Below are 15,422 nucleotides of genomic sequence, written 5' to 3'. Positions count from 1 at the left end.
TAATCATCAGGGTTCCATTGATATACAGATGTTTTATTTGTATTTATTTTTCCATAGCTTGCTGGGCTATAAATCAATGGAGCTCTGATGCCCGCACAACGCTGCTGAAAAAAAAACCTGAAGAAGATATCCTGAAGGCATCCTGAAGAAGGTACTGAGATCTCAAAGGAGGAGGGAATTGTAGAAATAATAACAAATATATCACAAATAGTTCCTGTGTTTATTTAACTTTTTACCATGATTCAAGTTTTTTTGCACTAAAACTCACAAACTGGAATTAGAACTTCAAATCAAGTATTTATTAAGCTAAAAAAAACTTGAAAAATGTATATTTAAAACTTTGGCATCTAAAAGCTTGCAAGGTCAAGTAAAAAAAATCAGTGGGAGTTGTCCTAGATAAAATTTCAACTATTTATTCAATTTGAGTTTTTTGGGGGTTTTTTTTAAAGCTTGTAACTCGCAAATTTGAGATATTCAAGTTTTTTTTCCATGATTTTATTAAATCGAGTTTTTTAAATTCTGATTTTTTAATAAATAAGCTAACATTTTAGTTTTTTCAATTGTGAGTTTATTCGTAGAAGTAGAAAAAAGCTCTAAAGTCTCACAAATTCAAATTTTGATTAATAGGGATCCCCGAGGCCAAGTTATTCATTTTGCCAGAATTTTTGGAACAAATCTCCACGGTTTTTCCAAAATTTAGAAGCTTCTCGAATCAGATTCTTTTCCTTTGATCACTAGCATACAGTATATATGGGAAAACTTGAATGGCTTAATTGCTGTTAAAAAATGAATGATGGCAAAAATCCCCAGATACAGGTATTTTGAAAATCTCAAAATGTGAACATTATCTTTCTTGAATGATTTAGATACACCCCCATGACTTCTACAGAGTGTAGAAGAACACTTTTTAAGTGGTAAATAGTGATGGGTGAAATAATTCGCCTGGCATTGATTCGCATTTACGCATTTCGCCATTGGCGGATTATTTCGCAAAATTCTCCACTGGAAAATTCACTGTGTGACGAAAAATTGTTGCCCACGTAAAAAAAATTCTCGCCCGTGTCAAAAAAATGATGTTGCGCGTGCGACAAATTGTTTTGACGAACAACATTTTCGCCGTTTCCCAAATTTTTCACCCTTTCTCGAATCTTTTGAAGGATTCGCAAAGTTTTTGGCAAAGCGAAACAGGAGAGATTCGCTCATCGCTAGTGGTAAAGTTTTTCATTCAAGTTTTCAGTTGAATAAATCATGAAAATTTGGAAAAAATTGAATCTCACATATAGATCCATGTTGCCCCTGGTGGTAAATTTGAAATAAATTATATTCACAGAGGTGGTTTCTCAGAGAAGGGGGTAATTGTAAACCAGAACTGGGACCAATCAGCAATTGGTTCAGAATGGTCACCTCCAGTAAGAATAAGGGAATGAAAACTGTGGTTGCTTCAGGTTACTGCTCCATAGTAAACCCTACACCATTTTTTTTTTTGAACCACCCCATCCCCTTCCCCCAAAATGGCTGCTGAATGTCATCATTGGAAGGAATAATTCATGTTATTTCAGTAATATATGTTCCCAATATTTTACATCTCAAAACCTCTGAGTGTCTTTATTCTGTCGAAAGTTACCTAAGTGGGCAAACACGTGTCATCAAAGGACATTTTTGATGTAGACAAATAGGTATCTGTTACTGTGATGTCCTCCAGCTCGGTGCTAAAGTGATCGGGGCTCCCTCCATTGGACGACTCCTTAATGACGCTGTAATTCAGCGCCACGCCATAGTTGGCCGGCTTCTCCGATCTCTTCTTCTTACACTTGCAGAGTTTCCGGAATGCGGCTCTGAATTTCTGAGACATGAGATTGTAGATGACAGGGTTGATGGCGCTGTTTAAGTAAATACAAATTCGACAGAATAACACAAACCAAGTCTGAAGGTAAGGGCGGGACAGGAAAGAATTCACGACGACCAGAGTCCTGTAGGGCATCCACAAAAAGGCAAACAGAATGACCACAACCGCCAACATTTTGGTCACCTGTGAAAAAAGAAGAGAAGACATTGGAAGAACAGTAAATCTCGGTAAATAAATATTGTATAAATATTGTGTTGTACTAAAGCCAATCAATGCCGACCGACAGCAAACTACCTATCAGATTTAGTTTAATGTCAGGTTTAATTTAATACTCTAAATCAGGGGTGCCCAGACTTTTTCCCCCCCAGGGTCGGCTTTTGGCTCCTCCCCACGTACGTACGTACGTACGTACGTACGTACGTACGTACGCATACCCAATAAAAGCAAGGAACCGCCGCCCCATCTACATTTCCCGGCTTTGACGCGGTCCACCAGAAATCCAAGGGGATCGACTGGTGGACTGCGATCAACGTTTTGGCCACCCCTGCTCTAAATTATCTGCTCACACTGCAATTCAATGTAAACGTATGGGATCCATAATCCTGAATGCTTGGGACCTGGGGTTGGGGGGTATTTTATAAAACTTTTTTTTCAAAATATTTATTTTTAATAAACCATGAATTAACTTGTTACCACGGATGGCAGTCATTTATCAAAAGAACTGAACTGAAAAAGCACGAACACGAAAAAGCCACAAAAAACCACAACTTTTTCAACTTGACAACCACAATTTTTTTGCCAGCATCAAAAACACCTAAAAACCTCGAAAAATACAAAAGATCTTCCAATAGTAAAAGTAACATCTGCCGACTTCTGCGTGATCTTTACAGGTTTTGACTGTTGTATTTTCGAATTTGGAATTTGTTGCACAATAAATCTTGGAAAAGTTGTGCTATTTTTTCTTCAACAAATTTGGTTTGTCAGTGACAAAACGCCAGACCCAAAAAAGTAAATGTCTCCTTAAATAAACCCAGCAGGACTGTTTTGCCACCAATATGGATGGCATAGAGAAAAATGTCATATTTTTTAAGAATTAAATTAAAAACTGCTAGAGATTGGCGATAGATGTTTCTGGATATTGGGTTTTCGGACATGCCATTCATGTATAACTACTGGATGTATATTGGATACTATGTGGATCAGTAGTCTTTTAGTTTATCAGTAATTGGTAGTAATAAGTGAATTTTTTCCCCAGGCATGGAATAGCAACAAATTTTCCGCATTTCGCCATTGGCGAAACTTCCGTGAAATTTCACCATGGAAAAATTTGTTGCGCGGGAATTTTTTTGTCTTGCGTCAAATTGGGCACAGTCGCATCAAAAAAGGGCGTGGTTACGTAAAAAAAAGGCGCGGTAGCATCAAAAAAGTGTGGGTGACAAAAAAGACATGGGCGACAAATGCATTTCATGAATTTTTCAGACAGATTCGCTCATCACTAGTAATTGGTATTATTGCATTGTGCAGTAAGAATTCAGACACTCTTCAAAAATAAATCTGTTAAACTACTCAAACTAGTCTTACGTTGCATGTAAGTGCATTAATAAATTCTTGACAGTTAGGAATGTATTGCTAAAGGAGATGGAAACCCTTCCTCTCCATCAAGGGTCCCTTCCAGTTCCTCCCCCTACATTCTCTGTTGTTGTTGTTGTTCTTCCAAAAGCACCCAAGGCAGAAAGAGAAGGTACCCGCCAACACGTACCAGCCCCCAGAACATGGCATTTTTAAAGAAGATACATATAGTGATCCCCAAACAGTGGCTCGGGGGCAACATGTTGCTCAACACTCCCTTTGATATTGCTCCCAGTGGCCCCAGTGTAAGTGCCCATTTTTAATTTCTGGCTTGAAGGCAAATTTTGGAGGCATAAAGACACAGCTTTCTGCAGGCTAGCAGCCCACTTGTGCCACCATTTAGCCAATCACAGTCCTTATTTAGTATCCCCAAGGAATTTTTTCCATGCTTGTGTAGCTTACCAACAGTTTTTACATGGGTTCATGGGTAAAAAAAGTTGGGGACCCCTGATGGCAAGAGTGAGTGGGGAGGGGTTTGTGGGGGGAAACCTAGTGTGGTAAAGAGGGTTTTAATCTCTGTTATATAGATACAGAGTATTCTGCACAGGCAGCAACCTTTCTATTTTACATTTAGCTGTAATTACATTAGGATTGGGCCTAAAAAATAGGGCTCAATTATGTGCACAATTGTGGTCTTGCAAAAAAATTGGCACAGTTATGCACATTGACTCCATTTATTATTATCCTGCATATTTGTGCCAAGCGTCAGCTGTCCAACCCGTTTGTATAAACCACGTGCCAGTAAGCCTATTAATGCATGGAAACCCTGGAGCTTCCACTGAGTCGAAAATCATGGTGAGTCCAGGGTTCCCATTGCAGGTTTGTTCAACTGGCACAGGAAACTTGCGGCCAATTTGTTTCATTGGGCACAAATGCCTTAGGTGCCAATTATGCTGGAATTACATGAGAGATACTGCATTGTGAATGGTTTTGCTCTGTTCAAACTGATGCAAATTTCTGCAGCTGAATTATTATAGAGAAACGAACGTATTAGGAAATGGTGCCAAAATTGTTCTTATGATTAAAGAGGCTTTTAATAAAGGAATATGAAATAACTTTACGCAGGTACAACCCAGATCAAAGGGTCTTCAAAACCATAAAAGGGAATTATTTTGTATAGAAGAACAGATGGAAATCTTTCCAGACACATATACAGAGTTTTCAGGGACTTGCTGTAACTCAAAAGATTGATTTTAATATTGGAAAATATTAGAAAATATGATTATGGCTGCTGCAATCCTCAACAACAGGGAATCAGAATCTCAGTGAGACAATAGTAGCAAGCCCAGTTATTTGCCTTTTGGCTGTCTATAGTATATCAATAGTCAAAGATTTTTTTTACTTTCCTTTGGATAAACATGGCCAGGGCAATATAAAAGTTTAATGTTATTGGTATTTTTTATACTATCCCTACTATTTTACTAAAGAATTATCCATCATGACGGAGACATGTGGGTATCATGGTAACGGTTGAAGTACAATTTTACACAGTGAATGCTTTAGACTATTGTTTAGCAGGGCGTCTACATGAGATGCTGAAATGAAGGGAACCACTTATATAATCTTCTCTGGAAGAATCTTGGCGCTGTCATAGAAACATAGCACCCATTACGTAACCGCGAGCCTTCAATGGCGCCATATGGGAGTCAGCTTCTATTATACAATAACACAATAATCATTTTTGACAGGTAAAGTTTGAAGGGACATAACCAAAGCTATAAATAAAAACACAAGCTATAAACAGGCAAAGTCTGTACTGCAAGAAAAAGTTTAAATTCTAATATATGAGTTGTTTGTTAGAGTGGACCCCAGGGCTCAGTGTCTGAGTTGACAGTTTGCTGTTCTTGTACGGACTCCAATCTGCCTGTCCTAAGCAGCCAACTCTGTTGAGTTCACTGTCCCTATAAATAGGCATTGTCTTCTTGCTGGGATGGTTGTATGGTCCCATACAGCTCCCCCTCCTCCTTTTGGCAAAGGAACCCTCTTTATCAACAGAGTGATTTACAGCTCTAACAAAATGACTATAAAATTGCTCATAGATCTACTCTAAGCACTTTTAAAATGTACTGTTTATTGCCAAATGATTAGCCACAATAGTGCCACCTAGAACACTATATTTATTCTGTAGAAAGCTTTACCATACCCGAGTAAACAGCCCTAGATAGCAGCTGCCATTTTAGCTTGGTCTCAGTACCTTCTGTGCTGCAGCTCTGGCTGCTAGTAGCTCAGATTACAGCACAGTTGGGAGGGGGAGAGATGATGGGAGTTGGAGGGGGAGAGAAGCAAACTGAGCAGACTCCTGCCGTGCAGGAAGTCTGACACAGAAGAACACGTGTATACTATTGTATACTAGATGAGCGAATCTGTCCTGTTTCCCTTTGACGAAACTTGGAAAAAAATTGCAAAACAGCGAAAACTTTGTGAAATGCGGCAAAAAAAATTGCCTCTTTTCATTAGCAGTGGGGGCAATGACCCATCTCATCGCTGACCCCCAAAGCACAGGGGGGGCATGGTGGCCGACCGGGTTGCCTAGGGTGCCCGGTTGGCTTGGCCCGCCCCTGTTAGCAAGTATTCAAATTAATATCCTATTAATGTACAAAATTACCACTGTTTTTGCAAATCTATCTACAGTATCTGGGCCCTACTTCCATCTACCGACCTTCTTTTTATTATCTATCTTTTTATTATCTAACAAACTATCTCTTCTGCTCTGCTCTTTCGTAACCACTATATCTATTAAAACGACTCAACAAATCTCTGATCTATCTGTATCTATATAGATATTTAGTATTTTCGAGCTGCGCACTGCTCATTTACTGCCTAATTAGGATCTCTGATGGAGGGAAACAAACAGTAGTAGAGGACATTTAAGGCAACCGGAAGCAGAGAAAGCTTTTACACATGTAATCGGCACATAATGTCCCTAAATAATGTCCCTAAATTATTATCATTTCAGCTTGTGAACAGCATAAAATTAGCCATCCCAGAGTGGACCTCGCGAGCCTCAGCATTACACGCGGTGGCCTCATTATATGCAACTAGCATAAGTGATAGAGGTGCTTTATATACTCCAGTTCCACATTATTTGGGGATAATCATCACATTTAAAAAAAATATAATAATTTGCCGTTTCCATTTTCTGGTATTTCTGATTCCATTAGCAAAGTTGTTGATATTTTAAAACATTCATATAAATGCATGACTTTTCTTCAATAGGGTTTGTTTGTTGAAGTTCCTTATAGTAGGAGCTCAAAACCAGTGGAACTTGTGCAGCAAAGGAAGAAGTCTATCCCAGTAAAGGGGTAAATTACTATAAGGTCTAGTAACCCATAGCAACTAGCAGGTATCATATGCAATTTGTTGCTATGGCTGGACAGCTAGGAAATATCAGCAGTGGGCTCCATTACTGTTATAATAGAAATCTTTTTCAGCTTCACTTGGTGTGGCTGCTTCATATTCCCCCCTATGTTTACTAGGAATGGAGATAAATATCACCGGTAAAGTTGCCTGTAGCAACCAATTAGGTCTTTGCTTTGATTTCTAACTTCTAGGTGACTGTTCAAATCTTATTGCTGATTGGTTGCTATGGGCAACATCACCAGAGATATTTATCTCCAATCTTAGTAAACACGCCCCATTTTCATTTGATATATGAATATTTCTGCACAATGTAGTAAATGACCAGAAAGTAAGAGGGGGAATAGACACCCCATAACTTTCCCTCAGCACCCACTCAGATCAACGTTAGATGAAGCTAAAATAAATAACGGTTACCAGTACCAGCTCAAATCTATTAATATAGCCAATCACAGGAGTGCTTTAGAATTTCCCAGTCCCTGCCCCAGTGGAGCTTACAATATACTGTTCCTATCACATTCACACCTTCGGCAGTTTTACCAGGAACCAATCAACCTGCCTGTATGTTTTTGGGGGGTAGAAGATACAAGCACCTTGCATATAATGCTTTGGCTGGAATTGAACCAAAGACGCCAGCAGTGCAAAGCAGCAGTTATTATTAGCGATCAGCGAATCTGTCCATTTCGCTTCGATGAAAACTTTGCAAACCTTTGAAAAGATTCGCTTAATGGCGAAAAATTCAAGAAACCCCCGAAAATGCAGTGCGTCAAAAAATTTCCACGTGTGTCAAAAAATGCCGCGGGCAACAATTTTTTTTGGACGGAGGCAACAATTTTTTGTTGCGCAGTGAATTTTTCTGCAGAAAATGTTTGTGCCCATTTCACGTATAAATCCATGGCTGGCAAATAATTACACTCATGACTAGTTACTATGACACATACACATGGATTCTGAAGTTCGAAACAAGTTCAATGCAACTCATTGTTGGAACATCTACGCTCTTGGTTGTGTCTACTAGGCACATTTTCTGGCAGGCCCATCCCACTTTCTCTACTCTATGGGGGGAATTCACAAAAGTGGAGGTAGCCCTTTTTTGGAGTAAAAGTGGTGGAAAACACTTTCTCCAGATTCACAAACAGAAATCCGCCAAAAATCCGACTCAACCGCCACTTTTCCGTTTTTGGTGAAAGAAAGACAGTTTACAGACACTTTTGTGAATTTGACGTTTAAACGACATTTATACGTCGTTTTAACGACATTTTTTCCCGACATTTTCCCCCGACATTTTCAAAATGGCGTAAAGCTCAGTGTAACTCTGTCAGACCAATTCTAAGATCTTCTGTTTGGTTTGGTTTCACCCAGTCTCCATTTCACACTTAAGGTAGGGGCCCCATTGGGGGATCATTAACATATTAATGGGGATTAGCAGACTATTGTTAGGGGACAAGTTTCTGTCTAACCCTAGAACAATAGGTGCAAAAAGCCTCATTAACATTTTATAAACAAGTAAAACACTGATTAAAAAAAGTTTAATTTATATCTTATATAAAAAGTTTTTACCTCACATTTGCATTGCTATGCTAGTTTTAGCTTAATCAATGAGGCAATAATAACTTTTTGTGTGAATATATTGTAAATATTTACCCCTCAGGAAATGCCCCAAAGTGAAATGACAAATGGCAAATGAAATGCAAAATCCTGCTGGTAATCCCCCTTACCCCAAAGCTCATGTAGCTGTGGGACTGGGTTTGATGGCACCGACAGATTTACTAACAGCTAAAGGCAAATTCATAAAAAAAATGTCTGGAAAATGACAAAATCTGAAAACTGTCTGTTTAAAAGACAAATTCACAAAAGTGGAGATAGAGGTTTGTGAATTAGGTGGAAAATCCGACAAATCTATCTCCACTTTTATTGTGTCAGAATATCACCACTTTTGTGAATTCCCCCCTATATGATGGGTAGTTCTAATGAAGCCATTGCTGCTTTGCTTTTCTGGTTCCTGTCCTGTATGTTTCTTGCCTTATTTTTCATTCATGCCTTGTCTATTGTGTATCCCTGGCATCTGACCTTAGCTATTGTTCCTTTTACCTCTAATATTGTTTTTCTGATTGAAGTTTCCAACCTTACTCTCGCACTACATTATTATAGTTATATCCTTCTGGCCTGATACTCAGCTAACGGGAATTGTTTTCCATCCCATTCATGAAAGTGATTTGTATTTATTTCATTGAATTCAATGGCAAGTCAACCCGCTATGGCAAGTAAATACGTATGTGTCCCACAGTATATATGGAGTTGAAATCAGATGCCTCAGTGTAGTGGGAGAAAAGTGTAAAGGTTGTAATTCAAAAACAAGTTACCATGGAAATCCCAGTCTCCTTTCCCTTTGTGGTAATAAAAAAATATTTATAGCGCTTGTACTCATCTTCCATAACATACAATGAGTTTTTAAACAAGGTTAAGATCCTAAACCTGTAATGAGATTCCCCCTATCCAAATGATTCCGGCTGCACTGACATTGGTGGTAGCTGCAGTTCTACATTGTGTGAGTGTGTCTGGTCATTGTATGACAAGGCAAATAAAAGAAAATATGTGGAAAACAGTTAAATTTGGTTCTGATTATAATGAAGGGATAATGGGTTTCTTGTCTGTGTACTGGAACGGTGAAATCTCCCTTTCATAGAAGTGTGGGTATGATTAACCAATAATGGCCTCCCAAATAACAACGTACAGAATAATATGAAGAATGTGCTTGGAAGCTTTAGGGTTACTATTGTAGTATATATAAAATAGTTTGAATGCTTTAGAAGGAAAAAAGTTCCAGCAATAACCATGTTGCTGCTTTTTACAACCTTCTGGTGCCCCACATTGTGCGTAGGAGGAGTCGCAAACTTTCCTATACCAAGTGCTTCCGTCTTCAGCACCCCCAGCAACTAAATGTGAACTTAAGGGCTGTGACAGACGGGGAGATTAGTCGTTAGTCGCTGTGCGACAAATCTCCCTTGTCGCGGGTGCCTAGTCTCCCCAAAATGCCATCCCACCAGCTAGTATGTGAATCGCCAGTGGGATGGCATATGCGGTGCCGCGATTTCCCGAAATCGTGGAAGTTGCCTTGAGAGGAAAGTTCGCCTATTTTGGGAAACCGCGGCGCCATGTATGCCATCCCACCGGTGATTTACATTCTAGCCGGTGGGATGGCATTTTGGGGAGATTAGTCGCTCGTGACAAGGGAGACTTGTCACGCGGCGACTAATCTCCATGTCTGCCATGGCCCTAAGTTATGACGCTATATGTGGAAAAACCTCACAAGCTTTTGGGAAGAAACCCTTCATAAGGCAAATAAAGAGGTCCTTCCCGAAAGCTTTTCCCTGCCATCGCCTAATTAATAGAGCAAGGCTCTGTCTGGCCCATCAAAGATTCTGTGTGTCCCCCCCCCCGTCTTTACACTACAGTGGACTTCAGCTTTAGGAAGCTTGCAAATGTGGTGGAAAGTATAATATGGCAAACTTAACTGCAAATGGAGCCCCCTCCTAATTGGCCATAATTAGCATCTTGCCCCTCAAGAAATAAACTGCCCGGCTGGATAACAAGTGCATATTCTAAAACCACTGGGTGATTTCAGTAGGTGCTAGCCACCTAAAGCAGGAGAGATAATATAGTGTATAGCACTGTACTTTTAGATTGTTGAGCTAAAGAGTAGAAAACCAGTATCTCAATTTAATTTGTGTCTCCAGCTTTCATAGAGGCAATAAAACCATGTTCCTAGCCAACAGACAGCAGGGAGAGATGGGTAAAATATAAAAATAATCAGTAGGTAGAAGCAGCGGAGATAGTAATCACAGTGAAGCATAGAAACACATGGGAAAATGGTAAGTGTAACATAGAGGTAAGTAGAACAGTCAGCAAGGGGAGGTGTAGAAAACTGTAATATGGGAAATAACTAAAATACAGACAGTGGAGGAAATAGAAAAGGAAAAGAAAAATAGGAAAAAAAAAAGTAATAGAAAAGTAGATACCATTTGGTAAAAAAAGCAGAAAATGATGGAAGTCGGTACAAATTCAGCAAAAGAAACTGGGGAAAATAAATATAACTCAGTTGAACTGAGTGGATAGGGAAGGAAAAATATGGTATATGAGGAAAGAAGATGGGAAAACTGTGGCTAAGTATTGGCTACATCAGTGAAAGAGGTTGTGTGCTACTTAAAAGGCAGTGCCCTACCTACATTATCATGGGACCAAACAGTATTTGTTGAATTTGCATTGTTGTATAGGAGTGCCCTAAGGTAAGTAGGGTATTGTGCTGGCACGCTGGTCATGTCTGTGAAACATCCTGCCCTTCCCTTTAGGTCTCCATAAGACTCCTTTGGGTCCTGTCCAGCCAACCAGAGACTCTGACTAGAGATAATTTATCATTATTAATGGGGACATTCCCTGGCTGAAAGGGGAGATGCCTTACATGAGATGATAAAAGATGCCTGGATTACAATATAGACGTTTATAGTAGGGGCTTTACTGCTTTTTTTGAGTACAGTAACTCTACTATAATAAATTTGCCAGGTCTGTACATTTGTACTGTGGGAGCTCGCCTATCTATTTCTGTGTTCCTTTGGTGGCCTGAGCTGCTGTTAGTTACATTCCCCCTGCCAGGATAAAGATAATTTAGCTTTTGGGCTGGAGTTTTAGTAAATATATCATTAAGTGGAAGTGGGTAGAAGGTGGAGTGGGTTGGATTATAGCAGAAACAAGGTTAGTGGCTAGCACAAAGCAAATAGCAGCTCAAGTGACCAATCAGGCCATGGTCCACATACTAAAGGACATTTCTCAAGATACTATGTCATCAAGTTGAAGTTCTTGGTTCACAATTAACATTTTGTTGCCTAACTGATGTTTAGTGTGGTCCCCATAGTGGAGCCCCAAAGACTTTGTATGTTTACCTGTCTCCTAGATGCTATTGTGTTATTGGAGCATCTACTTGACATCTTTGAATTAAAGGCTTTATTTTGATGAGTAACATCATTTTTCCAGGTCTTCGAGTTTTCTTTAGGATCTGATGGAATGGGATTTAAGAAGAGAATTCTCGCAATAAGTCCATATAGGACCGTTGCTAGTGTCATAGGCACAGCATAGAATATACCAAAATCAATTAAGTAGATTGGAGAATAGAAGCTTCTTGGGACTCTGTAGCCACAGTTGACCACAGTAGCATCTTTGTAGATGGTCGTGTTAAGGTCCAGCAGGAAAAACCACATGAGGCAATACAGAGATGTGAATGCCCACACAAAAACAATGATCTTTTTAGCTCTGGATATGGTACATAAGAACTGTGCTTTAATTGGATGGCATATAGCCAGGTATCGTTCAACTGTGAATGCTGTGATGGAACAGGACGAAGCATTAATGCCCAGATACTGAAGGTATGTAATGCAGAGGCATCCGATATATCCATACACCCACGAGCCATAGACACTTTCAGTAATATTGGGAAGTCCAGCTGCCACCAACACAATCAGATCTGCAATGGCAAGGCTCACGAGGTAACAGTTAGTTGGGGTTCTCATGTGTTTGGTCTGAAGAACCACTAAAACCACCATGATGTTACCAACAATACCAAGTCCACATATTAAAACCACCAAGAAAACAGTGACCACTTGGTATTCCAGACCATGCCATTCTCTCTTCTGGAGCACAGTTCCATTAAGTTCTGAGAAGGTTGTGTTATCCATTATAGTGTGAAAACCGCGACAGAGAAGGTGAACATCCTTTGCAAGAAACTTTCAAGTTCTCTTAAATGAGTGGCCCTCCTGCAGGAGAAGGTTTCAGTCTTACAAGTGATAGTGGGCTGACTTAAAGCTGAAGAACCTCATATAGGTAACAAAAATGGTGGAGCAAAATCTGTAATATAAGGCATTAATTACTTTATTACAATAATAAAACACATTGAATATAATATAGTATGACTATATAGCATAAATTATATTAGTATTTAATGCATAGATTGCATGATTGTACAGATATGGGACCTGTTATCCAGAATGCTTGGGACCTGGGGTTTTCTGGATAAGGGATCTTTCCAATAAGGATTAATTAAATTTTAGTTGGGATCAAGTACAGGGTGCAGGTATAGCATCCCCTATCCGGAAACCCGTTATCCAGAAAGTTACGAATTACGGAAATGCCATCTCCCATAGACTCCATTATAAGCAAATAATTCTAATTTTATAAATTATTTCCTTTTTCTCTGTAATAATAAAACAGTACCTGTACTTGATCCCAACTAAGATATAATTACCCCTTATTGGGGGCAGAACAAGCCTATTGGGTTTATTCAATATTTAAATGATTTTTGGTAGACTTAAGTTATGGAGATCCAAATTACAGAAAGATCCCTTATCCGGAAAACCCCAGGTCCCGAGCATTCTGGATAACAGGTCCCATACTTGTACTGTTTTATTATTACAGAGAAAAAGGAAATCATTTTACAAAAATTTTAATTATTTGCTTATACAGGTATGGGATCCATTATCCGGAAAACCGATATCCAGAAAGCTCCGAATTACGGAAAGCCTGTCTCCCATAGACTCCATTTTAATCAAATAATTCAGATTTTTAAAACTGATTTCCCTTTTCTCTGTAATAATAAAACAGTACCTGTACTTGATCCCAACTAAGATATAATTACCCCTTATTGGGGGCAGAACAGCCCTATTGGGTTTATTTAATGGTTAAATGATTCCCTTTTCTCTGTAATAATAAAACAGTACCTGTACTTGATCCCAACTAAGATATAATTACCCCTTATTGGGGGCAGAACAGCCCTATTGGGTTTATTTAATGGTTAAATGATTCCCTTTTCTCTGTAATAATAAAACAGTACCTGTACTTGATCCCAACTAAGATATAATTACCCCTTATTGGGGGCAGAACAGCCCTATTGGGTTTATTTCATGGTTAAATGATTCCCTTTTCTCTGTAATAATAAAACAGTACCTGTACTTGATCCCAACTAAGATATAATTACCCCTTATTGGGGGCAGAACAGCCCTATTGGGTTTATTTAATGGTTAAATGATTCCCTTTTCTCTGTAATAATAAAACAGTACCTGTACTTGATCCCAACTAAGATATAATTACCCCTTATTGGGGCAGAACAGCCCTATTGGGTTTATTTCATGGTTAAATGATTCCCTTTTCTCTGTAATAATAAAACAGTACCTGTACTTGATCCCAACTAAGATATAATTACCCCTTATTGGGACAGAACAGCCCTATTGGGTTTATTTCATGGTTAAATGATTCCCTTTTCTCTGTAATAATAAAACAGTACCTGTATTTGATCCCAACTAAGATTTAAGTAAACCTTGCTGGATGTAAAACAATCCCATTGGGTTTAATTAATATTTTATTGATTTCTTAGTAGACTTAAGGTATGAAGATCCAATTAGGGAAAGACCCCTTATCCGGAATATCCATGGTCCTGAGCATTCTGGATAATGGGTCCTATACCTGTAATGGAGTCTATGGGAGTTGGCCTTTTCATAATTCGGAACTTTCTGGATAATGGGTTTCTGGATAAGGGATCCCATACCTGTATTGCTTCTTTGCATCACAAAATACACTTGGAAAAAATCTGTACGTAAATTGCATTGTCTTGTTGTAGAAAAATACTGGAAAATAATATAGAAAATTACAAGACGTTTACCAAATACGAAATACCATTTTCATACTAAATAAATGCCCCCTTATTAATTAAACTGCACACAGGATTTACACCTCCTCAGAATTAAGTAAAGTCCATCTGCTATTGCATTTAAGAAGAATTTAAACAAAGAAATCATTAAAAAAAAATGTGTAATTCTTATAGTATGAAGTTGCCCCTTACCTTTTATGTAGCTTTCAGGGTTGCTCTGCTTTCAGAACTCTCTATGGGAATCAGCTTTCTGACCGTTGCCGCTGAGATTGTATTTGTTCCTAGGTGAGCATTATTGGTGTTATGTCGGGAGTTGGAGAAATAGTCTGATATTCTTTAATTGTGTTCCAATGCCAGAGGATCAGAAATACTTTACAGAATAACTACAGATGGAAAAAAAAATCTCTCAAAATGATCTTGCAGCCTCCTATTTAAGCTCCAGCAAAATGGATTAAAATTTACCCTTTTAGCTGTGACTTGCAGCCACGGCAGCTATCTGATGGAGGGAGGCTTTGCTGCACATCTTAAAAAGCTTGGCAATTTATTTGATCACTATAGAGGCCAAAGGAAACAAACCTCATTGGCAAACGGCTGACAGTTAGATGACTCCCACCTCACCAACCCTCATTCAGCATTCACCAGTCAACTGAAACTGAGGAATAAATGGAGAGAGAGAGGTAAGAATGGAATGGAACAGCATGAAGCACTATCGTTACTTCATTCTCTGCAAGAAAATGTTTGTAACGCATTAATAGTACTTATTAGGGCATCCAACTGTTTATATGCTGCTTGGATAAGAAAAAAAAATATATATATATAGCATGTTTCTTTTAAATCAAGAGAAAAGAAAAGGATAAACACTCCATTATCTCTTATATTCTAGATGATATTTCTAGGTAT

General features: G+C 38.8%; 1 protein-coding gene across 1 annotated transcript; it reads right to left on the bottom strand.

The window, feature by feature from the left end:
- Nucleotides 1-491: 491 nt before the first annotated feature.
- trhr (thyrotropin releasing hormone receptor) lies at nucleotides 492-15,094 on the bottom strand. The gene is made up of 3 exons (XM_002938912.5): nucleotides 14,715-15,094; nucleotides 11,770-12,727; nucleotides 492-2,029 (listed from the first exon to the last, which is right to left on the bottom strand). The coding sequence occupies exons 2-3, from the start codon at nucleotides 12,556-12,558 to the stop codon at nucleotides 1,625-1,627; spliced, it is 1,194 nt and encodes a 397-aa protein (XP_002938958.3). The 5' UTR covers nucleotides 12,559-12,727; nucleotides 14,715-15,094; the 3' UTR covers nucleotides 492-1,624.
- Between the last annotated feature and the right edge of the window lie 328 nt (nucleotides 15,095-15,422).

The sequence above is a fragment of the Xenopus tropicalis genome, chromosome 6 (genome assembly GCF_000004195.4).
Source record: "Xenopus tropicalis strain Nigerian chromosome 6, UCB_Xtro_10.0, whole genome shotgun sequence".
Classification (NCBI taxonomy): domain Eukaryota; kingdom Metazoa; phylum Chordata; class Amphibia; order Anura; family Pipidae; genus Xenopus; species Xenopus tropicalis.
This window is presented reverse-complemented; position numbering and strand designations above follow the sequence as displayed.

Excerpts from the sequence above, each read along its gene's own strand:
- trhr (XM_002938912.5), bottom strand. The coding sequence starts at position 12,558 with ATGGATAACACAACCTTCTCAGAACTTAATGGAACTGTGCTCCAGAAG. Across the intron at positions 2,030-11,769 it reads CAATAGCATCTAGGAGACAG|GTGACCAAAATGTTGGCGGT; the intron begins GTAAACATACAA and ends CTTTTTTCACAG.